The sequence below is a fragment of the Poeciliopsis prolifica genome, unplaced genomic scaffold (genome assembly GCF_027474105.1).
Source record: "Poeciliopsis prolifica strain line A6 unplaced genomic scaffold, Auburn_PproV2 SCAFFOLD007, whole genome shotgun sequence".
NCBI classification, from domain to species: Eukaryota; Metazoa; Chordata; class Actinopteri; order Cyprinodontiformes; family Poeciliidae; genus Poeciliopsis; species Poeciliopsis prolifica.
Genome location: NW_026562382.1, coordinates 6,973,948 through 6,998,031, shown reverse-complemented (window position 1 = coordinate 6,998,031; position 24,084 = coordinate 6,973,948). Strand labels below are relative to the sequence as shown.

The following is a 24,084-nucleotide window of genomic DNA, read 5'->3' as shown; positions in this document are numbered from 1 at the left end:
GTCTCTGCCAATTCAATTTAATTCACAGTCAAAAATACTTTCTGAATTCACTTTAAAGGGAAATTAAATGCTGCTGTAATTCCTATAGTCAAAGATTCGACAAAGATCTCCTGTAGCAGTCTGTGTTACAGAAGCCTCTGACTGAAGACACTGTTTTTCCGACAGTTTCATGAAGAGGATGCTCAGACTTGTCCATAATTTTCTTGATTTTGTGTGAACTTATGAAGACGCAAGAAAAATTAAAAGGAGGAAGTATCGGTAATTTAGTTTACAGATTCCAACTAGCAAACTCTACATGTTTATGATTTGGACAGTAGGACGAATGTCAAGATGAAATCTTTTGACCGTTTATGATGCTGTAACAACAGAGGAAGTTATTGAAAGTGTTTCTTGTACATCTTTTCCAGGGATCTCAACAATAATGCAGCCGTCTATCTCATTAAGCTAAATGTTTAAACGAAGCTCGATCCTGATTTTGCACCGAAAAACAAACAAATCACGTCGTACAGTTTGAAATACATCTGACTGATGTTACAGTTCTGTTTATTGTGCGTTTGGCCATATTAGCTCTATGGGTAACAATCACTTAACGCTCCATCCAATTTTGTAGAGTTTATCAGAGTAAAACGCTTCTCAATCAGTTTTTTTTTTTAGCCCAAGTCAAGTAAGAAAGCAAAACAAACATGTTTAATGCATGAAAAATAAATAAAAAGGGCGGCTAAGCGAAAAATACTTCAGCTTTTGATATTTCCCAGACAGACAAAGGCTGCGTTCAGACAAACAGCTGCTAAAAAAAAACCAACAGCTGTAAGCAGCAACTCAGCAACTGCTCCATTACCGACTGCCGCGTGCGTCTCCATCGCTGATCACAGTTCTTTCCGTCCAAACTCTATAAAACAGCAGAATTAAAGCCTTTGTATTTTAATTAAAGTCTGTATTCACATGCTTTAAGTGCTGCAGCAGCACGACAACATTTCATTGCTACAAATTCAAAAATGTCAAACATTAACACTGATCCAACTCTCACCTTCCCAAACAAATAATATTGCACTTTAACATCCTTTCACGCCAGCCGCTGTTGTTAGCACTCGAGACACACACTTTTCTATACCCATACTGGCGTCCTTTTGCAGTCACACAGCTGTAGTTTATCCTCATACAGAAACGTCAGTAAGAAAGTTCTTTAAAAAAAGAAAAAAGTAACACATGGGCCTAGAAATAACACTAATATCCAAAAGTATTCTACTAGTACAAATCTCAGGGGTTCTTTGCAAGTGCTATACAGCAACAACAAAAAGGTGTTTGTTTTTTTTTTTTGTTTTTTTTTTTTTTTCCATGAAAATAAAATGCCAACTTGGCTACTGCTCTTCCTCGTTTTCCTGACCGGATCCTTCAGATCGATCGCCCTCCAGGCGATCTACAGGAAGAAGAAGAAGAAAAGAAAAAGTTGGCACAAGAGAAAGAGCGCCGCTCTGTGCGTCGTCTGCGACGAGGTTTACCCGATCTGATGTGATTGAGGGACGCCAACATTCGGAGCATGAAGGAGGCCGGGACAGTGATTGTGTTTCTCGTTTCTTCCAGCATCAGCTCATTGCGGGTTATGACCTTTTAATGAGGAGATAAGAACGGTTTTAATACATGAAGCTCGAGGCAGGAACATTGAATTTTTAATAATAGTCAAAATTTTTGATTTATGTCCGTAAAGAGAGCTTTCTGGAAGTTATTGTTGTTATTATTATTATGTTTCACCTTCTGAAATTAACAGGGCATCCAGCTGAACAGTGTTTAGTCCCAGGACAGAAGTATGAACTTTTCAAATGAAAATTGGACGCTAAGACAAATAACAGATTATGCGTTTCAATCTATCAAGAACTTTTTTCTTTTTCACGCTGCATCACCTTTGGTGTCGTGTGAAGTTTCTTATGAAAATAGAGTCACAATATTACAAAAATAGAGTCACAGCAGTATGAGAATAAGGTTAAAATAATTCTAGAATAAAGTCTTAACGTTAATAGAACAGGGTCGTAGTGGTCCAGACGATGACCAACTATGTCGGATGTATCGTATGTGAATGGAAATGGTTACGGGGATGCACTGCTGATCTGACATTTGTGCATTTTTTGGATTGTTTTTATGCATTTTTTCGTGGTCAGTCCTTTTGGATTGTTGTATTGCAGTTTTGCCGCTGCTTCCAAGATGCATTTCTGGTAATTTATCTTTTAAAAGATAAATTGGGAGACTAATAAAACGATCTTATCTTTAATGTTAGGAAAATGTCGTCGTAATTTTCTGAAAACAAAGAAAACCACAAAATATTTTTTATCCAAACTAATGTTTAGATGTTCTTGTGGTTAAATAGCATCTTTAACCTGCTAATATTGTAATTGCATTCTTGTAACTAAACCAAAAAAAATGTCTTAAAGCTCGCAGAATAATTGACTGAAATAAAACCATTTTCTGAAAATATTTTCTGTCATTTGTAGAACAACAAAGGATGACTCAGCGATATTAATTTTAAGCTAAATCGCCCTGCCCCAAGTCGTCGTATATAATTTGTCACACCTCCTCAGCAAGGACTCTGTTAAAAGATGCCGCCTGCTCCAGTGGTGACCAAATCTTGACGTCATAGTCTATCCCCGAAGAAGCCAAAACTGGAGAGAGAGAGAGAACGAGAGAGAGAGAGAGAGAAAAAAGCATAAAGATACTAAATTACACATCTGCATTCCTTTGGTCTCGTTCTGCGATCCGACCACCTCCCTGACTGGACTCACTGGGGTCGTACGGGTGCGGCTGCAGGCAGTTGACCACGTGGTTGTCGGCCTCCAGCAGCATGAGGTGTTCTGCGGTGTGTCTGTCCCAGATGAAAATGTGTCCGCAGTCCGAGCCGCTCATCACAAAGTTGTTGCCCCAGAAACATGACTCCTTTATCTGGACACGAGGGCGAGAAGAACCTCAAATGTCACACAGACGACTGCTAGAGGACACCTCAACATGACAGGTGTCTCAAGTTCTCCTGCTGCGAGAGTCATAAAAACAGATTCGCTTTCAAAAACGGATAAATGACGTACGTGTGTCGATTGTCTGCGTTGAGATAAAACTAAGGGATTTTCTGACTTTTCCATTTACCGGGTGAGCTGATCAGTTGGACCGGGCTGATGCTTACCATTGTTCTGGAGTTGCGGTGGCCCTTGTAAACCATTTTCACTGAAGGTCTCCTGATATTCTGAGTTTCACTCTCCTCCATCTCTCTCCTCTCTTTTCTCCTGCGAAACAGCTCCTGGATGCGAGCTGCTGCAGAGCGCCTGGCAAAGAAAAAGCAAGAAACCCACAAAACTTAAATAACTCAAAAAACATCTGCAAATTCATGCCGAGTCATGATTTGATTTAACCCAGATTTTTACACTTCAACCGCTAGAGTATTTAATAGGATCTTTTTGGTTTTTTTTTAGTAAAATCACCTGCATGAAGCATCAAAACATGTAATTCTTTTGAAGTCATCATGCATACAGATACAATAAATGCAGCTGTGGCGTTTTTATTCACGTCGCTTGTGATCACATGCAAACACTCCATACTCAGCCCCTTGCATCAGTAGCTTGAGTCAAACCAAGTCGAAACAACAAACGGTTAGCTGAACACTGTGTGGTGCTTTTGGCTCTAGATGCTGTGCAGCAGATCACGCAGCTCCAGTGTTAGCTTGTTTTAGGTTTCCAGAGTGAGCGTGTTACCTGATCATCCTATCCCCTACTGCAGATCCTCTGGAATTAAATCTACATTCGTTCGAAAACAGTGAGTGTGAAAGTACAGAACTTAAATCAGAAACTCTATCCTTAAAAAGTGAAAAGATATTTTTATATATACGTGTAGTTGGCGGAGGCTCCTATGTCCTACCTCTGCCCCTGCCCTCTGAATCTGGCAGGTGGGATGAGAATGGGATCGTCGTCGCTGTCGTCGGAGTCCTGGTTGCTGGGCGCCGGCTGACTCTGACCCTCCACGCCCTCCTCTCCGGCAGGCTCCGCCCTCCTGCAGTCGCTTGACGGGTCTTCGGAGCCCTCCGGGTGACTCCTCTCCTGCGGCGGAGACCCCGTGCTTTCCCACTCAGCGGGACCCCGAGTCGTGGCGACGCCGAGGGGGCCGGCGCCGGAGGCGTCATGCAGAGACGCTGATGCGGCTGCTGCCAAACTGTGCTGCCCAGAGGACTCGCAGGGAGCTGAGGAGCACAGGAAGTGCAGTAAAGTGTGGAATAAATTTGAGGTTATAGTGCCAGCTGAAAGCATTCATACCCCTCGAGCTTTATAAGATGTAATTTACTGATTTCTAATGTGAGAAACCAACAAAGTGCATAATTGTGAAGCTAAAGGAAAACAACCAGTGGTTTTTAGAGTGATGTTTTTTTCCTTTAGCAATTTTCTTTTTAAAAAAAAAACGTGGCATCCATTTATATTTAGGGCCACGTTTACTCTGATATGTCCTAGATAAGATCCAGTGCAACCAGTTGCCATTTGTGGGATTTCTTTGTTCTGTAAAGCTCTCAAATGTTTGTTACAGAGTAAAGAGCATCATTAAAACCGAGAAACAGAGCAGACAAGTCAAAGAGGAAAGTGAGAGGGTTAAAGCAGAGGAGGTGTGCACTTTATGGAAAAGTTGGAAGAAGAAATCTGTTGGTAAACGAAAAACCCAACAAAGTCATTTGCAGTTTGTCACAAGCCACGTGAAAGGAGATGCTCTCGTTAGCAGAGGCCAGAATTAAACAATCTGAGAACGTACACTCCGCTAATTGGCTCTCGGCTTCCTAATTATGTACAACTCTGTGTTTGTCTCGCATTAAAATGCCAGTGAAGCCACTGAGGTTTACGGCTGTGACAAACACTGACAAAGCTCGAGTGGCATCAATACTTGAAGGCACTGAATGCTGTGCAACTATGATGCTGAAGGACGTGAATCACCCTGTTCCGACACTGAACTCTCCGCTGACAGAGTCTCCTGGCTGTTTGGAACCACGACTTCAGATGTTTTGGAGACTCCGCTGCCCATAGAGCTGGACGTGCTGCTGCTCCTGTGGAGAAAAAAATACTTATTTTACCATGAAGAAACCGACAAAAAGTGGCAAAGGATGGATTTTTGAGACCGAAAGATACATGATAACCTAAATCCTATGTCCAGAAACCAGTAATTTAAGAACAGAACAGGTCTGAAGGTTTTACTGATTTTAGCAACAATCTGTCAAAATAATCCACAATATGTTCCTGCAAAACATTCTAGATTGAAACTACTGTGGCTGAATGTTGAGTAAATATCTGGCCCATTATGTATTCACCTGCATATTTGGATTTCTTTATGGTTCATAAAGAAGGCGGAAAGCTCTCCATGTTCAAAACAGAGATAGACAAGGCAGAAATATTTACAATCATTAACAAATCCAAATCTTAGGTTTAGGTCAGGAAAAAAAAAGCCAAAGTACCAGTGGAGATGATAAAAGATCACAAAGAAGTCTTTGAATTTGAATCGCAACACTTCCTAACGAGAAACCACAGGTCGGTGCTGTGCTGCTTTTGGCAAATTAATAAACTAAACTGAGAACATATTTCTATAAAACCACCATTCCGTCTTTCAATCGGTTACTTGCTTTGTCTTTTTCATTTACGTTTAAAACACCGTCAGGGCATCAACGCTAATCTGATCTTAAACACAAACTCTGAAGCTTTTGACACATCGAATCCGTTTGTCACTTATTTTAATCTGATCTTGTATCCGAGTCATTTATCGAGTTAAAACACGGAGTGATTGCTGATGTGGTTTGACACAAGTTCGGGTCTGGACAGAAACCGTTTCTCTGCTCGTCTCTCACCACTCGTCGGTGAAGTCCAGCTTGATGGTGCTGGTGGTGGTTCCCTCTGAGCTGTAGTGCAGGCTGAGGACCGGCTCTGCTGCGCTGGGTCGGGTGGTGGACGGGGTGGGAGTAGGGGCGGTGGGGGTGCCGCTGGTTGCTGCAGTAACCGATTCCTCGGGATTTGAACCTGCAGCCTCTGCTGCTCCTGGCGGCAGAAACAAAAAGGAAAGCAACGGCGGTTGAACCTCTCGTGCTTGCAGAGTGAGCAGAAGAGCGCTGGAAATGGGAAAAGAAAAACGATTCCGAAAGGTTTTAAAAACATGCAGCACAGCTTAACCCACAGAAAACACAGAAAGGTTCAAACAGATGAATTAAGACTGAAAAACAATCTTGTAACTTACAATATATGTGAAAAGGTGAAGATTTATTACTAGATTATCTAACTTAAATATTCTATTTTTTTTTAACAAAGACTGAGTTTGTGCAAAAACAAACTGGAAACTGTTTTTGTCTATTTAACATTCCCAAACTGTATAACTCATCCAAAAACATTATTATTTCCAAATAACTTCAGAAAGCAGAGCCCATATAAGTGGCACTTCATTAACAATCAGAAGACGGCAGCAATAAAAGCAGCCAAACAAATAAAAGTCATATTCATATCTATATTACATTCATATAAGGCATTTAACAGTGTCTATGCTGGTTAGCTGGTCACAAGAAATGATCATTTTTCATTAACTCTTCGCTTAACATCTATTTTTATTTACTGTTGGGGTTTCTGGTGACACCTAGTGGTCAACAGAAGTACAGATGAGCCAGTTAAAAACATCAAATCCTCAAATCAAGAAAGAAAGTGAGCGGACATTACTCTACTACACCTACTAATAAATTTGTTTTTATAATAGGTCTGCATCCTTAAATAAAAATATAATAAAGGAAATACCTGTCAGTAGTTTAGGTCGTGGTAAGACATAAGGTTGGAGCCCAACTATTAACCTTGACAAACTAATTTGTTAGGACACGTTTTCACTGATGTTGAACTGCATCTCCTGCATCTTCAACAGGTTGAAGAGAAACTCTGCAGGCTGCTTCAAAATCCACACATCTAGTAATTAAAATCACCATCTCATTTCCTATTGGACAAGAGGATGACTAGAGAAAGGGCTGAAACAAGACAAACTGGACAGACGCGTTCTGAGATGGAGAGAGAGGACAGAGGAAGGATGGAGAGACGCACCCTGCTGTTCATCCAGAGTCATGGATCCCAGCTGTTTGTTTACCACAGACGAAGGGGAATCTGGAACACAAACCACACAAACTAAACACTTAACAGGGAGTTCAAAGGTGAAAGCTCGCACGCTCAAGATGCGTAAGCGTCACAAACTTCATTCGAGTTACACGGTTTATACGGAGCTACATGGAGGCGCTGTGGCAGGTTTTTACAAAGCACAAAGAGGGAAATGAGCAAACCTGAAAAGAAACAACAAAATCAGAGTCCACATCTGCTTACTACACAAGTATTAATATACCCTTACACTTTTTTTTAACAAAATAATTCCTGAAATGTGTAAAAAAATAATAATAATTCAACTAGAAATAAACGCAACAATCATTTCTTAAATATAGAATTAATTAAATATATTGATGTTCTGAGGTTTGTGGCTGTAATGGGACAAAATGTGGAAGTGGCTCAAGAGCTATAAATACTTTTGCGAGACGCTAAATTATTCATCAAGATAAACATTAGTAGTCTGTATGTACTCCTGTCTGCTGGCTACACAATTATTTCTTTCTCCCCAAAAAATGGAATTATATCCAGAAAATGTTGGAGTAAGGACTGCATGACAGCTGAGCAAAAGCAAAATGCAGCACCAAGCGTCCAATAAACGTCCCAATCAGACACGAAGCATTTATCTGAACTTTGACCTCAGCTGAGCTGTCAGTCCTCTGCCAGACAACTCGTGACACTGACACATTCAGTGATTTCATGCACAGCTGAAATAATTAATCAGATTAATTGTGATTAATCGATTATTGAAATGATCGTCAACTAATTTAGAAATCGGTGAACCGCTAGATCTAAAACAAAAAGAGCAGACTCAAGAGGCATAATTATGCCAAAACTGTACAAAAAATATAAATACTTTGGATTTATATTTTTAATCTAAAAAATATATCTAAAAATATATTCTGCCTAGAACTCCTCAAACGGCATAAAGTTTTGATTCACTCGATTAAAACTCTTTCAGAAATGTAATCTGGACACCTTTTGTTGTCCTGTTATTGGTTAATCCAACCAATAATCACCAGATCAGCCCTGCATTGTGTTGATTTTAAGTCCAGCAGCGAGAGCTGACATCAACTTTAACAAATGACCAGGTGTATTCAAAAGAAATGCTGTTATTGCATTTTAGGCAATACTATACTTATTTTATCATTTAAAAAAGGAACTGAATTATTTATCTGTACTTTTGATGCATTTATAATATTGTAGAAAATAAGCTTAAGTGGCAAAATGAAAAATCTGCAAACTTTTCCCTTTTTTTCAATGAATCAATTAAAACTTCAGCATAAAAATGAGTTGCAGTCCAAATTTCATTCAACAAATTCGGTGCTTGAAGTTTCATGTTTGACAAGGACTTTAGTTTCACGGCGAAGGAAGGAAGCCAGTCGCAACCAATCTTTAACGCGTCTTCATCATCAACCAGGGAAACAACCACATGAGCCAAACCAATCAGATTCACAACCGCTGGTGCCACTCCAAACAGAGAGTCTGCAGATGAAAACCCAAAGCAACGAGGAAAGGAAGGGAGTGAGAGTGTTAGTGAGTGAGGGGAGCAGAGAAGCTGCTGGCGGTTATGGGTTTGTGAAACGCACGGTGCGTTAGACGGAGGGGTTAGTGCTGGGTTCGAGCGAGACGGGAATTTGGAGCCGAAGTGAGTCTGCAAACAAACATGTCTGCCACGGTTATATGAAGAAGCTCAGACACAGAACTTGACAGGTGTTGCTGCAGGTTTGGAGGGAGGGGTAACCTGTATGGGGTTGCTTCGGAGCAGCAGAGGCGGCGGTGGCGGCGGAGGCAGCAGCAGCTGAGGTAGCCCTTCGCTCAGAGGCTGCGGAGGAAGTGGAAGCGGTCGCTCGCTGACCCAGTCCCGGGGGGTCGGCCAGCCGAAGCAACCTCTGCAAACGCCTACACACTAAACTTATGGGCAGCCGATGAGGACCGTACTCTGACAGAGAGGCAGAGGGGAGACAGGGACAGTGGATGAGCCATTAGGAGGACAGAGAGGGGAGGAGGAGGAGGAGGAGGCGAGGAGCAGAGGGACAAAGAGAGGGACAACAGGACGCTGAAGGAGAAGAAGGTGAAGCTGCTGCTGCTTCTCGAGTGGAGTGGCTCCAAAGCAGACGCTCAAACACACTCACAGGTCCATTATCGCACATTCTGCATTACAGAAGCACTCACACTCTTTTAAACCATTTCAGTTTGTTACATAACCACAAACTATGATTCATTTTACTGGGACTTAACTGGCAGGAGAACGGTTCATTAGTTAAATTACAAAAAAAAATTTTAAAAATGTCTGTGCAAGTGTGGTGGGCCTCTTACTCAGGTCTCTTGAATCAACGCTTTGCAGAAAGTCGTCTCACTCCACAGGCAGAGACGTGTCTCTACCAGCTTTTCGCATCTGAAACTAATTCCCCTTCAACTCTTAAATGCTAAAAGGTTAAAACTTAGTCAGATTGGACAGATCTAGCTACAGATTCTCATCTAGATGTAGGTCTAGACTTTGAATGGACCAGGTGGACACAGGACTGGGTCTAGTCTAACCCAGAGGTCTCAGAACGCTGTGTTGAAGCACAGACTGCTACAGGAGACAAGCCTAAGGCCCTGATCTAAAACATTCAGGTCCCATCAGCTCTGAAGAGCTTTTCTTTATCTGCTGAAGACGTTTTCATAGTGGAGATGGTGTATTTCCATCAAATGTAAGTAGTTTTTCATTTGTTTCCCAAAATGTTCAGCTTTGGTCTCATGTAACTAGAGCAGTTTCTTGTTGATGTTTGGTACAGGTGTCCCATCAAGATCTCTGAAATTTCCTCCAAGTTAAAATGAGAGTTCTCTGATTAATACAGAACACCTCAACACAACTGAACTGATGCGATGCAAGGGAAAGTGTGTGTATTTTTTACTCACATTTCACAACTACGAACTAATTAATTCATACGCATTGTCCCCTTTGTGAAATAAAAAATTCCCAGCAAATGCAGGACTTTAGTTCGTTCATTTAGATAAACCACGTAATATATCAGTTATATTTTCAATCTATTTTTCTTGTTATGTTGTGATTTTTTTTTTCTATTTTTGCCACACATTTTCTTTGCCACAAAAAAATTCCCAGTAGAGCTTTATCAAAGATCGAAAGTTGTTCTTTTTAAAGCGTCATGTAACACTGAGGTTCTCTTTAGCTGAACCGAGGGCAAAAACATCTTTTTGCGATCTAAAGGTTCCAGGCGCCTGGTCTACAAAATTGCAAATAAAAACATAGTGAGGTCTGTGGCTGTAACAAACTGTGAAACATTTCAGAGGGTGTGAATATTTCTGCGATGCACTGAAAACAGCGGTTCCGAGTACGCCTTCATTCACACTGAACTGAAGTGACGCCAGTCAAAGTATAACTGGACTCTCACCCGATAGTGCAGGTTCAGAGGTGGGCGTGGCTGTGGGCGTCCCGGTTGTGTCCCCCTGACTCCTTTGCTCCGAGTCAGGGGAGGAGGTAAGAGGAGAAGAAGAAGGGGCCGAGCTCTCTACCGAAGACGAGCCGGAAGTAGGAGGCGCAGTGACTGTTGATGACGACCCTGAGGAGGAAGAGGAAGTGGATTTGGACATCGGGGCTTCGGACGTGGCTGCAGGACTGGAAGGGACCTCCAGGGAGTCTGTCTCCACGGGCCTCTCAGGGGCCCCGGTTTCCTGGGTGGAGTCTGCACCCGAGGGGGCAGGAGTGTTTGCCGAGCCCTCAGGCCGGACAGCAGTTCCTAGAAATGAGGCAATCAAGTAATATAAATTGATTGGCTCCTTAGATTAATAATTGAGGACAAAGACTAAGCGTCAGACTGAAACGCATCACAATTTTACAGTTTTGTTTTTATTATCACTGCATATAAAATCAGGTTTTTGGCATGATTTTTTAAAATTTTATTTTATTTTGTACAACGCCCTCAAACTAAGAAGCAATTAAAAAGCGAGATCTCACCTCTGGGCCGAGCCTGAGGTCGGCTTCCTCTGCTGCTCTGAGCTTCGCTGGCCTCTTCGAACCACCGGGACAACATGTCTGACATTCTCTGCATCAGGGACACATTTGGACTGTGCTCTCCTAAAGCGAGAGGAGGGGAAACGTTTCAAATTAACATTTGAAACTACAGGCACGTGACAGGAAATGGTTTTCAGATGGTTGCATTGAGGACCAATAGCATCCCAGCATCTGCGGCCCGAGCTACCGCTACACCACGCTCTGCCCCAACCCAGTTCATGCCAGTCCTGACCTTGACAACTTTGTGTTTGACTGTGAAGCAAGTTTCATGTTGTTGTGCAATGAGAAGGTCCCACCAGGAAGGAAATACCTTTTTCAAATCCGACATTAGTAGCTTTTTCTTCACAAATGTGCAAAAACTTTTTCTGACATTCTGCTAATGTAAAAAAAAAAAAGACCCCACAATTTTGCAATCGCAATGTTTCTATTTAATAAGAAATGCAATTAGCGTAATGGCGAGTCAACATGGACGGATGGAAATATTTCCAGGATATAAATTTATATTTCAGCCACAACACCTGAGAAAATCAAAGATCAGAGGAGAAGTTGGTGTTTTGTTCAGGTGCTGAAGTAATCCTTGAGAGAGGCCACTTAAATATGCAGCGTTTTGGGGAAACTTGTATTTGGCGATTTCACATAAGAGCCACGGAGTAATGACAAAAACCAAACCCGATTTAAACCAGAAGATTGTTAGTGACAAGAAGCAGATGATCACGATGCAACGAGCTAAGTGACTCTTCCATGATTTAATAAATTCAAGGTACCGAGCTAAAAAACAATTATATTCCTGACAAAAGAAAAAAAAAACAAACAAAAAAACCCACAATTTTGTTGCCCTGGTTCCTAAAGCACGCTATCCATTCACAACAGCAAGATGTTATTTGTACCACATCGTGACAGAAAGCTCATGGTTGCTCAACTTGTTTGATTATCGTACTGAATTACTTTATCGTGTAAAGTGTTACAATTGTACATTTACGATTTAAGATGCTATATTATAAATGTCATAAAACTGTTTTGCAACATGAACCCCGGGAAGAGCAGCCATTGTTAAGGTAATAGCTAACGAGGATCCTAATAAATAATCTTCTGTGTTTATTGGGGATTGTTGCTCGAGACTTAGAAGATGAAGTGTGAATGAAAACATTTGGGCAAGCTTGGCGCTCTCTCCTGAAATGTGAGAGGTCTGCTTTGAACGAGGAGCAGAACATTCTGTGATCTTACCATCTCTTTCTCTTTCGCTCTCAGGACGGGCTCGGGGTCCGGTGTCGGACCAGTCGCCCCGCAGCCGGAGCCGCTTCACCGGAGGCTGCCGTAGCTGTGGAAACACACACGCAGTCAAAGGTTAGCGGTTTGTTAGTCAAACCACAGTCAAAAATAACTCTGCTGCCAAAGCAAAACACTGCCCGTCTCTGTCGCCGTCCTCTCCCACCCCTCTGGCAGCACAACTAAGGCTGCCCCCTTTTTTTTTTCCAGTCCCTCGGATGCTTTGCGGTACAACCGGCCGAGAGCCAGAAATAGAAAATCAAGGTCTTAGTGGAGGGACTTCCAACTGCTTTGCACAGGAAATGTCATCAAGGTCTGGACAGGTGGTGAGAAGCAGCACAGACGGGACGAGACAGAAAGAGGAGATAAGAAAGAAAAAGACCAGGAACTAAATGAGGTCAGAGGTGGAGGAGAAAGACAGATAAGAGAGGTGCCTACGCCCCCCCCACCATCCTCTGCACCGTACGCCTCAGCTCAGACTATTTCAGTGGGTTGAGGAACGCCGTCTGCGTCGGTCGCTGTATTTGGAAAGGAATGTGTGAGTGTGTGCACCTCGACACAGCTGAAACCCAGTCACCATGATCAGGCACATTTAGACAAACAACCGCAGCACAGATTTCCTCACTGGTTATCACAGTTTCATACTAACATTACGCGTTGGAGGGGAATTGAGAAATTATCCTTGGTGCTCTTCCAATTCTTCACTGCAGCTCAAAAGATACGACTCTTTTTCCAATCAATAAACCCTCCAAATCTGAGCACTAGCACTCTTCGGTGAGGAAGTTGCTATCAGGGGAAGAAGATTCAAAGCTGCTGATAGCTGTTTGAAGATGACGAGAGAGGAAGCACGGAAGCCATTTTAAAAAGTGAAACCATTTTCTGCAGGTTGAGACAAGTTCGTTCAAGCTGTGAGAGCGAGCCAGACTTTCAAGAGGCAAGTCTGAATAAGGTCCAGCAAGAATGATGCTTTTGTTTCATCTGTACGGCGTCTGTAAGGGGCGGCGCCACGTTTTAAAATGTTGGCAGCCTTCAATCAAACTGCTGTTTTAGTTACCCTGAACTCTTTTTCAAACTAACCGTCTGACCTCTTCCCCTGAAAAATATGAACAATTATGTTTTACATGATGAAATCTGAGGAATCTGAATGGAATAAAATCAACAGATAAACATTTTACGGTAACCAAAGACTAGAAACTGATGATGAATCTTTGATAGCATAACTTGATAGAAGCATGCATACTTGCTCTCTGCAGCATTTAATGACAAACATTTTCAATCCACTTGGATTTTTGTTGTGTAAATCTGATGGATGGACAAACAGATGAATGAAAGGGCAGACAGACAGATGGACAGAAACAAAGTTTAAATGATTGGTTTGGGAAAATTATCTGGAATTTTAAATATTTCTTCCATACTTTTGTTTTCATTTTCAATACTTAGACAGATAACTTGAAAATAAATAAACTTCATGCTTTTCCAGACTGTGCAGGAACCATGGAGAATCGTGCTATAAAGCCACGACATAAAAGGCTTTCCGGACTGAAACAGATGATGCAACACAAAAAAAAGTAAAACCTCCCTGTAAGAAATAAACACTACATTCAGATGCTGCTGCGTAAAAGAAGACCACAAAATGTTCCTAGCATGTTTCTAACACAGAGTTGAAAAGTGGCAAAGGAATCAGGAAAAAAAAAAGGCTACAAAGCATCGCAGCGTGACCTCACCTCTTCTCTCCTCTCCTCCGACGGGCCCTTGAGCTCCCGGGCCTGGTCATCTTTGGGGTTGAAAAGGTAGATGTAATCTGAGGAGTAGCTGACGAGCACCTCTTGTCCGTCCCCGCTGTAGCAGAGAGACGTCACCCTGCACGACTTGTTGGACAGGTGGGAAGGTACGAACCGCACACACATGCCCGTCGTTCCCCGGCCCATGTAGTTACCTGAGCAAGAAAGGAAGATGTATCGAAAAACGTGACTATCCATTTAATCAGTCTAAGTAATCAGATGTAAAATGGGCACTTAGAGTTTGATTGCCTTCGTTTTTTTCCCCTCATATATTACACAACAAGCATAATAATGTAGACACAGAATGTATTATTCTGAAAATCATGGAAGAGCTGCTTTGTCTCTTAAAATACAAATAAGCTGCAGCTTGCCACACACCAATACATCCGTATATTCGTCTTTGAAAAGCAGAAGTGGAGCCTACTGCACAACCAACAAGGATGCAGTAGATGCATCCTTGTTGGTTAGTACTGTATGGTAAGTCAACAACAAAACCCTTTTCTTTTCCAGCAGCCATTGTATAGGGCATGCAGCAGTAAAGCCAGCTGACCAAATATGCTGGTGCTCCAACTTGGGTTGCTAGGTGATGAGCTGAGCTGGGGTTGCTAGCTAACCGTAAAATCTGACTTAACATTTGCGTTTTTTGTTTTCTTTTTTTAATGGCTCATTTTCCAGAAACCATAAAACATTATCTTATTGCCACAAAATGGCTGAGTGCTTTTTTTAAAGGCTGTGTTCAGAAACAGCAGAGACCCACATGGAAGCACAAAATGTGAACTTTGCATAATATGTTCCCTTTAAATCTTGCTGAAATCAACATAAGATACAAAGAACAGAAACAGGGGCAGTTTACCTGTGGCTCTGGTTCCCAGCATGCGTCTATCATAGATTCGCACTGAGCTGTCTGAGCAGCCCACAGCCAGATAGTATGGCACCAGAGGTGAGATGGATATGGAGGTCGCCGCTCTTCGGCAGTTAATCAGAATGTCCTGGGATCAAAGCAAACGCCACTGGGTGAAGCTCGGAACGACGTAAACTGGTAATCTGGTCAATAAAGCTTAAAATCCAAAAAATATAAATGAACATCCAGCGTCTCACTCCCTTAAGAGCCTGCTGCAGGCAGGAAGTGAGACTGGTTTGCAGGTACAACAGAGGAACAAACCTACAGTTAAATGCATTCTGTCACAAGTTTCTGTTAGAAAACATAGCATCAATTTGTGATGACTTTTATCAGCTAATGTGATTAAACTGGAACAAGATTTCACAGAACTGGAGGAGTGACCTTGAAATGCTTTAATGTAGCCACAAATACACATTTCTAAAAGTTAAAAAGTTAAGACTAATTCACTTTCTTATCATGAAAGTGGATAAGGGCAGTTTTTTTTTGTTTGGTACAGCTGCACAACATATCAAATGTATGATATAAAGGACTGCTTAGATAAAGGACCAGTTGGTCAATATCTTTAAGAGAACAGGAGAAAAGTAAACATATTTTGCTTATTTATGCAAAGCAACACAATACATACATTTTAAAAAATGTGAAATGGTTTCATTTTCCAGAATTTTTATCTCCAACATGCGAGAGCTACTCTGCTTTCTGCTTATCCATACCGTCTCCAGACTGGGCTAAATCTCAAAATCTAAAGTACCAGAAAAATATTAAGGTTGATAAATGTGACCAATTTTAAATTTCAGAGTTGTTTTTCTGGTAATATGGAACGAAAAAAAAAGTCAGGTAAACTGAACATCTTTTGAAAGGCTGGACTTCACTGCGCTAGACGAGCTAATCGAGCTAACGGGACGCCTGGCTGTTTGTCCTCCTTCAGATCAGTCACTGATGGATCTCCTCTCAGAAGGAACAGCACCAGGGTTAAGCAAGGCAACGACGACGCCACCTGGTAAAACTATTCGAGCAGTTTTAAGGTCATGGGTTCTGATCCGAAGAACGAAACATGAGACAGCAGCAACGCAAAGGCTTCTGCATCCCAGGCAGCCTGGACTGAAGTCAAGAACACAGTTTGCCGAAGTCCTTCAGAAAGAAGCAACAGCGCCACAAGGCTGACCTTCAACACTACGAGGATTTAGTAAACGCTCAATTATTTCTGTAACTTTCTACTGACATTACTAGAATTAAACACAGCCCAGTTGTCTGCATACATCTTTGCAGTCTTCTTTAGTGCAGCTGGTTTTTGTGCGAAGGTCAAACCACCGCACTGTGCCGTCCTCCCCACACGACAGGAATGTGTAGGGATCATTTGGTACAGTCATAATCTGAGAGGAACAACATAAGCATACAGTCAGAGAAGAGGTCGTTAAGCGAATGCAGCATCGTATCGGCGGAGCGGCGTCGCCGTTCAGCACCTCGTAAGCCGTGCCGTAGTGGCAGGTGAACTGACACTGCCGGTTGTACTCGGGACTCTTTTCGGTGTGCGTGTAGAAGATGATGCCGTCTCCGGAGCAGGAGACGATTTCCTGATCGTTTGTGTGAGGCATGAACTTCGCACTGAAAATGTTTGCTCGATGCCCAGAGCGGATCGACTTCTTCACCTGAAGACGGGAAAATAAAAGTGGACCTTTATGGTTAATTTGTGGTACCAAAAGCTCCCGTTCAGTCGAAATCTTTTTTTTTTTTTTTGTTTCTAAATATATGTTTCTGTAATAGCGGTAAACTTCACAGGTTTCGACCAACCTTCTTGTTGTACGGGTTAGTGATGACCAGAAAGGTGTCGTCTGACCCCGACAGGATGTATTCGCCTGTGTCGTTCCAGGATATCGTGTTGACCTGAGAGGAGATGAAGGAATAAAGTGTTTAGAGGCCTGACCGAAAACTAATTTGGAAAGTTCATGACTCCATACTGGCAATAGGAGACAATACTAAAACCTGTAGACATCTACTAATAACACTTCTTTATCATCTTGAAGTTCTTTTTACTTGTGTTTCTCTCTTTTATTTTGGATTCTTACTCTTTGTATTGTTGTATCAACAAAATAACCATCCACATACTTGTGTGGACAGCCGCAAATATCAAATTTCACAAGACTGGTTTGAATGAAGTTAGTATAAATATCCACAATGACGTTTAAATAAAAACATAACATGCAAGGAAACGCAGTAGCTTCTCAAACCTGAATGATTCTGTATCACAACTGAACAAAAAAGGGAAAAAAATGTCATCATTTTCATGTCTTCTGATTTTGCAGACTAACTAGATTTCAACAGGGATATTTGTTTTTGTAAAATGTGGAAGAAAACACTTAAATAAGTGAATTATTTCCTCTTCTGTGTATGAAAATCAAAAGACCAAGCGTATAAATGATGACTCAGCCAAAAAGGTTTACACTCACTTTAGTCCACTGTATTAATCCAAAAGATTTTTTTTAATTATGTCCAAATAGGATTAAAAAAAAAAAAAATCTGCCTTTTTAAATCAAAGAAAGATGAAGTTCTAAAACAAATCCAGTTTCAAAATTTTCACTCAAATCCTAGATTTATATTTGTGTTTTGCTCATATTTAGCTGAACATCAACAATAATTGAGCAGAAATTACTCCCAGGTTCTGCTGCTGTTTCCCAGCAGCAGAACCAGAACAAAGCCTCAGATCTGCTCGCTTTCTGTTTGTTTGTGGATCAATATTTCACTACGACCTGCAGCCTCGGTCAGCGCTCCGTCGTGACAGAGCGGCGCGCTGCAATCAGTGAGATCACTCTGGGCTCAGAGCTGCACTGCAAAACAAACCCACACCTCTGCAACAGCCGACGCTTCCAACTCACTAATGAGTAGAGACGAGCCGATTCGAGGGAAAAAATTGTGGGTTTCATTTGTTATGATGGTTTGTTTTATTTAAAAACACGGCACTAACTGTTTTTCATTGCCCGAGCGCTCACTGGGAATCTCAGTTTCTGTCGCTGATGATGAATTAAAATGACTTACGATGCTTTCTTCCTGTTTTGTTGTGTTTGAGCATCTTACGTCATCATCTGGTTCCCTGTTTTCCAGTCCACAAATAACATAAAATAAAAATCCACCTCAAAGTGGAGGAGGAGTCGATTTTAGCAGAAAAACATGTTTTTGATTAAAACTCTTAAGGAATCCTATTTTCACCCGTTTCAATTCTTTCTCCATGTAGAACTTTAATTGTCTGATATTTTAATTTCTCCATCAATTTCAAACTTTGGTGAGGACGAACATCGACTTCTTATTTTATCTGTAAATGCAATCATGTCGCTCGAGGCCAAAAGCACTGAACCATGATGCACTGCTCTTAATAAAATGAGAAGAAAATCAGATTATGAAGCAACTCAAACTCCTAAGGAAGGATTTTTTCTTCACCAGTAACTAAAGCAGCTACCAAATTCAGAGCCAATTTTCATCTCATCCAAAAGCTGCATGAACAGTCATTTTAAAAAAAACAAACACACCTCCTAACCAACTTTTCTGTCATATTTCTGCGCTACATTTAAATTTACATTTCTGTGTTTCTTAGAAAAAACAAATGAAAAAAAAACTCAAATCTAAATGAGATTTGCATAAATGCTTTTTTTGGGTCCTACTACTGAATGCATATCGTCTTGCTCAGCATACGTTCCGACTCAACACACTTAAAGGAACGGCAACACCACAGATTGTGACTGCCGACACTCCTATGTTTAGACAGACTGGATTTATTGAATAAAAAGATTGTACAAGCAGTAATGTCAGAAAACATGAGCGCTCACATGACTTCAATGTTCAGTAACCCTGGGTGTTTTAGACTGCGTGATGAATGGCCACACAAGAAGCAGATGGCGTGGTCAAAAGAGGGTTAATGACTGGTGTGGCGTCATCGCTGCAATATTAAAGACTTGTGCATTTAATCAAATGGATTAACTGGAACCGTTAATCCATTCGATTAAATGTTTCAGTTAATCAAAAATAGAAACCTCTTTAAATAGAAACATATTAATTAACCTCTAAGCTGTATAAAAATGCTATAATTATATTGTTAAATGTATTTTCTTTAATATTTTTTATCAAATAATCCTATAAAAATGCTGCATGTCGTACTGGAAGGTGAAACTCCCCTTCAGTCTGAACTCTGCCAGCAGTTTTCCTTCCATAATCCTCCATGTTCCTCAAAAATCTAACCAGCTACAGCATGATGCTGCCACCACCATGTTTGCAATGTAGTGTTAATTTCCACCAGATACAGTTCTTTGCATAAAAGCTAAATAAAAAAGAGATTTGAGTTGTGAACGTTGCATGAACTTTTGTGAAAAGACAATCTGAATTTTTTTTGTAGTGAATATCCACAATAGGAAAATTGATGGAGTTGTTTTTAAAGGATCACCGTTTTGTTTTCAAGTTTCAAAACAAAGAAAAACATAAATCACTTACAAAAAGCACTTAGTATTGATGAGAACAAATATAATAAAATGACCCTGATGTTTGTGTCATTCTGTTGTGAAAATTTAATGCAGGATTTATTCTATAAAAAAAAGAAACTAATGAAAACTGATGAAATATATAGATATTTTATTGTATTTAATAGTTTTTTGTAATTTAAAAAAATTAAATTACAAATAAAATTTTAAAAAGGTAGGCAGCTCTCTTATGTCGTGCGAGTGTTGCTGCGGTGTTTTGGTCGGACTGAAGTCCTGCCCGAAAGCGTCACGAGACGCTGTGTGACTGATCTGTCAGCCTCAGGTTTCCTGCAGCCAGAGCTCTGCTGGAGTTTACATACCGGCCCAGGGGAAAACAACACACTACGCGGTTTTCTTCAAGACAAAATAAACTCATAAAAACGGGACAAAAAAATGTTTTTTTCAAAAAAGGGGCTCAGAAATGCAGAATACTCACACAGCCATCGTGGACGTTGAGCGTCGCTTCCAGTTTCAGCCTCTGGACAAATTCTCTTCTACCTGCAGAAAAGATAAAAACGCTTTTAAACCTGCTAACATTCATTTGAGTCGGTACGGAGAGCTTTGACACATTTAACATTTGTAATAAATTAGTGTAGAGTGCACTGTATTCTTCTTGTTTGCAGAAACACTGCTGCTGCAGAACGAGAGCAAGGAAAGCAGAAAGAGGACGGTGTGATGACTCGCTGATCTCAGTTCAAAAGCCGAGTTCTGTCAGGATCTGAAGAAGCCGCCACGTTATTGAAATCAGTCTGGGGATGTCGGCTTTGCCTTTGAGTTCAAGCTGTGAAATTCTGCGGCTGCCGTTTGCTCAGACGGAAAACTGGACCTGCATCGACGGGTTTAAAACTCCGGGCGGCATGGAGAGGCATGTCACACGTAATGGTGCTGAAAACGTTGCCATGTTAGAGACACCAGTGTCTCCAATGGCATTTTTTATAATACTGAAAAATTCCGAAATTCACACAAAAAATATGTATTTGTTAATAATTTAGGATTGTATTCTGAGTCACGTTAGTTGAGAGCAAAAAGTAAAGTATTGTTCAAAATACTTATAGTTCCTCTAATTGCAAAGAGTTATTATAATCAATAATTTTTCTCACTTTTTTTTCTTCTCCATTGTTAACTATTTTCTGTGATCTTTAGCTTCTCGGCCACTAAAAATATACATCTGGCATTAAAGGGAAGTTGCCCTCTATTTAAGTTGCTCTCTATTTTGTTGCCCTCTATTTAAGTTGTCCTCTAGTACCACCGATAAATAGTCCCTGAACTTATTAAGATAAGTTCAGGGATAAGTAGTACAATAGTAATGACATAATAATGCAAGTGTACATTCTCAAAGCTCAACAAGCTTTCATTTTTGATAAACATCTAGCACTGAAACCGGAAGACATTTTAAGTGTCCGTAAACACAACCGCCCTTCGCATAAGGGCGTACTACAGACTAATGCACCAAACTGAAGCCATTTGTCATAAAGCATTAGGTACAAAGAGAGAGAAACAAAAACAAAAAAACTAATCATAAAAATCAGAATTATCAACCTCATTTTCATTTATCCTGCGGTTCATTGATTTACTTCTTATTTTGACAGACTTACTATCGAATGATTTTTGAAACGTCTAAAACCTCCAAACTCTGAAACTATTGTTGTTAAATCAACTGTTGGTCCTATGAGGTTAGCCATAAATATCAATACATTTAGAAATATTGATAAATGCTGTTACTGTGTGGCATTTAGCGATCAGACTGAAATTGATTTTTTAATTCTTTTATCAGAATTATTATAATTATCACAATATATGCTATAAAATACAGACATGCAAGTATAGAACAAATCCCGAGTGGCTGCACATATTTTGGACATACTCAGTGAGATTGAAAGGTTCTGGAAATGTTATATGCCAACAGAAATTGCATTCAAGCAGATTCCAAATGTAAGTTTTTCCCTCAGTCATTAGCAGAAACTCCCCCAAAACTTTTTAACTTAGTGGAGGTGAAGAAATTGAGCAAACAGAGCTGCTCAAAGAAGCATTTGTTATGAATTTATTCCTTTTCTTATATTCAACATTCTATTTGGTTGAAATGGCCAAAGAACCAACTCAAATCCCACCGTGTCTTCAGCTTCGCAGTTTATCTCCCCGCTTCACCCTCTGATGCGCCGTTCTTAACACTAAATATATCTGATAAGAGGTGTGACCCACACAACCCTGCATGCATCCTCGCGTGCACAAGCCCAGCTCTGACTTTATCTCGGCTCGGCTAAATACGGCACTGACTAAACCTCTGAGGCACCGGCTCCACCTCGACAGGCTCATATCTCCTCATTCAGGCCTGCGACTGAACGGTGTGACACACCAAGTCCTGGAGATCGACTGCTTCTCCCAATGACGGCCATCTTTACCGATTGGTTTGTCTGCGCCGTTCAAAACCAACCAGAGCACAAACGCACAAATGATGACAGGAAACCTTTGCTGTGATGGACTAAAAGAACCCAAAGCCGGAATTTCAATCAAGATTAACCGTGTTTAGCAGCTGACTTTACATGTTTTAACCCTTAATGTGGGTATGATAGAGGAATACAAGCGAAGGCAAACTTCTAAAGTTAGATTACCCAAAAACTTAGGTAAGACTTTAATTCAGCAGCAGACAAATTGTCTTTTCAAACCTTTTTATTTATTTTATGTGCACAAGAAGCTCTAGAAAAGTCCAAATAGAGATGATATCCATGAGCACTGATCTCATGAATACAGGAAGACAGAAATGGAAATCTATTCTGTTATCTTCTGTTTTTTTCCATTTTAAAATTACTTTAAAATGCAGAAGAAACACAACAAATGGCTGCATTTTAAATAACTTTAGACTGTAGATTAAAACAGTTCCGCATAAGCCAACTTAACTGAGGGTTTTCTTCAACATAGGAGTTGGCTATTCTAAAACTTTTATCAAAATCTTATAAAGCAATCAAACATCAGGTTACAGAAGCGTAAAGTTTCAGTCTCTCTGGAAGTCTTTGGGGTTTTTTTTTCCTGTCTGCATCCTAAATCAAATTAAAGAATGTTCTATAAGATTCGTTTCACTAATGTAATCTGCCTGCTCCGGTTTCCAGTACTTCCAATACCATTACTGTAGAATTTTCCATATAATACTTCTTTTTTTTAACTGTTGTTTAACTCATTTTAATTTTACTTTACTTTGAACCTTTAAATATTTCCTAGATCTGCAAAAGTTACATTTCTGAATGTCTGTGATATCATTTATATTCTTCTCTTGCTCTGTTCATTGTTGCAAATGAAAGGATTTAAATAAGTTACTTTACTTTTTAACTGTCAGAATAAATGAGCAAGGCTGTCCTGCCCCCACCTGTTGCTACAGAAAGAAATTTTAAGTTTTTGTAAATTGCTATTAAAAAAAAAAACATTTTGAAAAATATATGAAATATTCTCATTATTTTAGTGAAGATTTGGCAAAACAAGACCAGCCGTTTTTTACTGGATCTGGATGCTTCAATTGTTTTGCTATTTATAACATAAGTTTACTATTTGAAGGAGATCAATAATGGCAATTATACATGAAAACTGCTTATTATACACACAAAATATATTTTCAAAAAAAAATTTAATCAACAAATGGAAATGTTTTTGTTTGTTTGTTTGTTTGTACAACTAATTTTCAGAATAAAGTCAAACATTTGAGTGCTGAAATACTCCAGAGATCTGACATAAATGTTTGCTTTATGTCTCAAGCAGTTAATTGATCCGTGATCATAAAAGTAGATCATCCCAGAGTTTGCAATATCACCACTCTGCTGCCTGACACATAGATACTGTGTTATGGATTAATCCGAAGTGCTAAATGGTCTGCAATTCAGTAAACATCCAGCTTTAACCTCCATAAAGTGGCTAAGTTGTTGGGTTAGATAGCAGAATAAGATCTCGGCTCAGTTTGCCTGGAGGAGCGGTGCAACTCTCCTGCTTCCGATTCAGCTAAAAACAAACAAATCAACACACGTCCTGTTACATATGTCAGCGTTAGCATAGCGACTTGGTGTTTTGTTCTCACCTAAATAGCTGGTTCTGATGGAGTTGGGCTCCCCGTATCCGATCAGACGTTTATTAACATCCCAAACCAAGTTCCCAGTGCAGGACATTGCGACCAAGTGGGTTTGTTTTAGCTGACAATAACATCTAAACTAAGCTAACCCTTCCTCGGACGGCGTCGCCTTTTGTCGGATTTCCATCCACTTCGGTCCCTTTCTGTCGGGACGGTGCTAGCTGGCTGTGGCGCTCGGCATCGCCGTGCAGGGGAAAGTCTTCCCCGGTCCGATCCCCGCCGTCAGTCCCTCAGAGCCCACACGGTCCGCGTCTCTGCGCTACGGAATCCAAACTCTCCCTGTCTTTCGAGTCTAGCCTGGTTTATTTCTTTCTGCGGATAGCGGTCAGCTGGATCAAAACAACGCGAGAAAGTGCGTGCTTTTGACAAAGAAGACAGGTGCGTTCGTTT

The 24,084-nt window shown here is 40.6% G+C and overlaps 1 protein-coding gene across 4 annotated transcripts; it reads right to left on the bottom strand.

Annotated features, from left to right (window-relative positions):
• Positions 1–239: 239 nt before the first annotated feature.
• dcaf6 (ddb1 and cul4 associated factor 6) lies at positions 240–24,017 on the bottom strand. 4 transcript variants are annotated; one of them, XM_055031619.1, is made up of 21 exons: positions 23,644–24,017; positions 20,023–20,084; positions 16,876–16,968; positions 16,548–16,733; positions 16,344–16,457; positions 15,040–15,175; positions 14,130–14,341; positions 12,364–12,457; positions 11,083–11,202; positions 10,520–10,864; positions 8,866–9,063; positions 7,071–7,130; positions 5,849–6,035; positions 4,947–5,056; positions 3,892–4,210; positions 3,729–3,770; positions 3,164–3,302; positions 2,772–2,928; positions 2,563–2,651; positions 1,500–1,605; positions 240–1,417 (listed from the first exon to the last, which is right to left on the bottom strand). In XM_055031619.1, the coding sequence occupies exons 1-21, from the start codon at positions 23,729–23,731 to the stop codon at positions 1,359–1,361; spliced, it is 2,916 nt and encodes a 971-aa protein (XP_054887594.1). In that variant the 5' UTR covers positions 23,732–24,017; the 3' UTR covers positions 240–1,358. The 4 variants fall into 4 exon arrangements, with proteins under 4 accessions (XP_054887594.1, XP_054887595.1, XP_054887596.1 ...); XM_055031620.1 differs by lacking the exon at positions 3,729–3,770; XM_055031621.1 differs by lacking the exon at positions 8,866–9,063.
• Positions 24,018–24,084: the final 67 nt, after the last annotated feature.

Bases quoted from the DNA above. Each gene is read 5' to 3' on its own strand.
- dcaf6 (XM_055031619.1), bottom strand. From the start codon at position 23,731: ATGTCCTGCACTGGGAACTTGGTTTGGGATGTTAATAAACGTCTGATC. The intron at 10,865-11,082 runs GTGAGATCTCGC...CCTCATTTCTAG, and splicing joins ACCTCAGGCTCGGCCCAGAG to GAACTGCTGTCCGGCCTGAG. The intron at 2,652-2,771 runs GTGAGTCCAGTC...CTCTCTCTCCAG, and splicing joins GCCGCACCCGTACGACCCCA to TTTTGGCTTCTTCGGGGATA.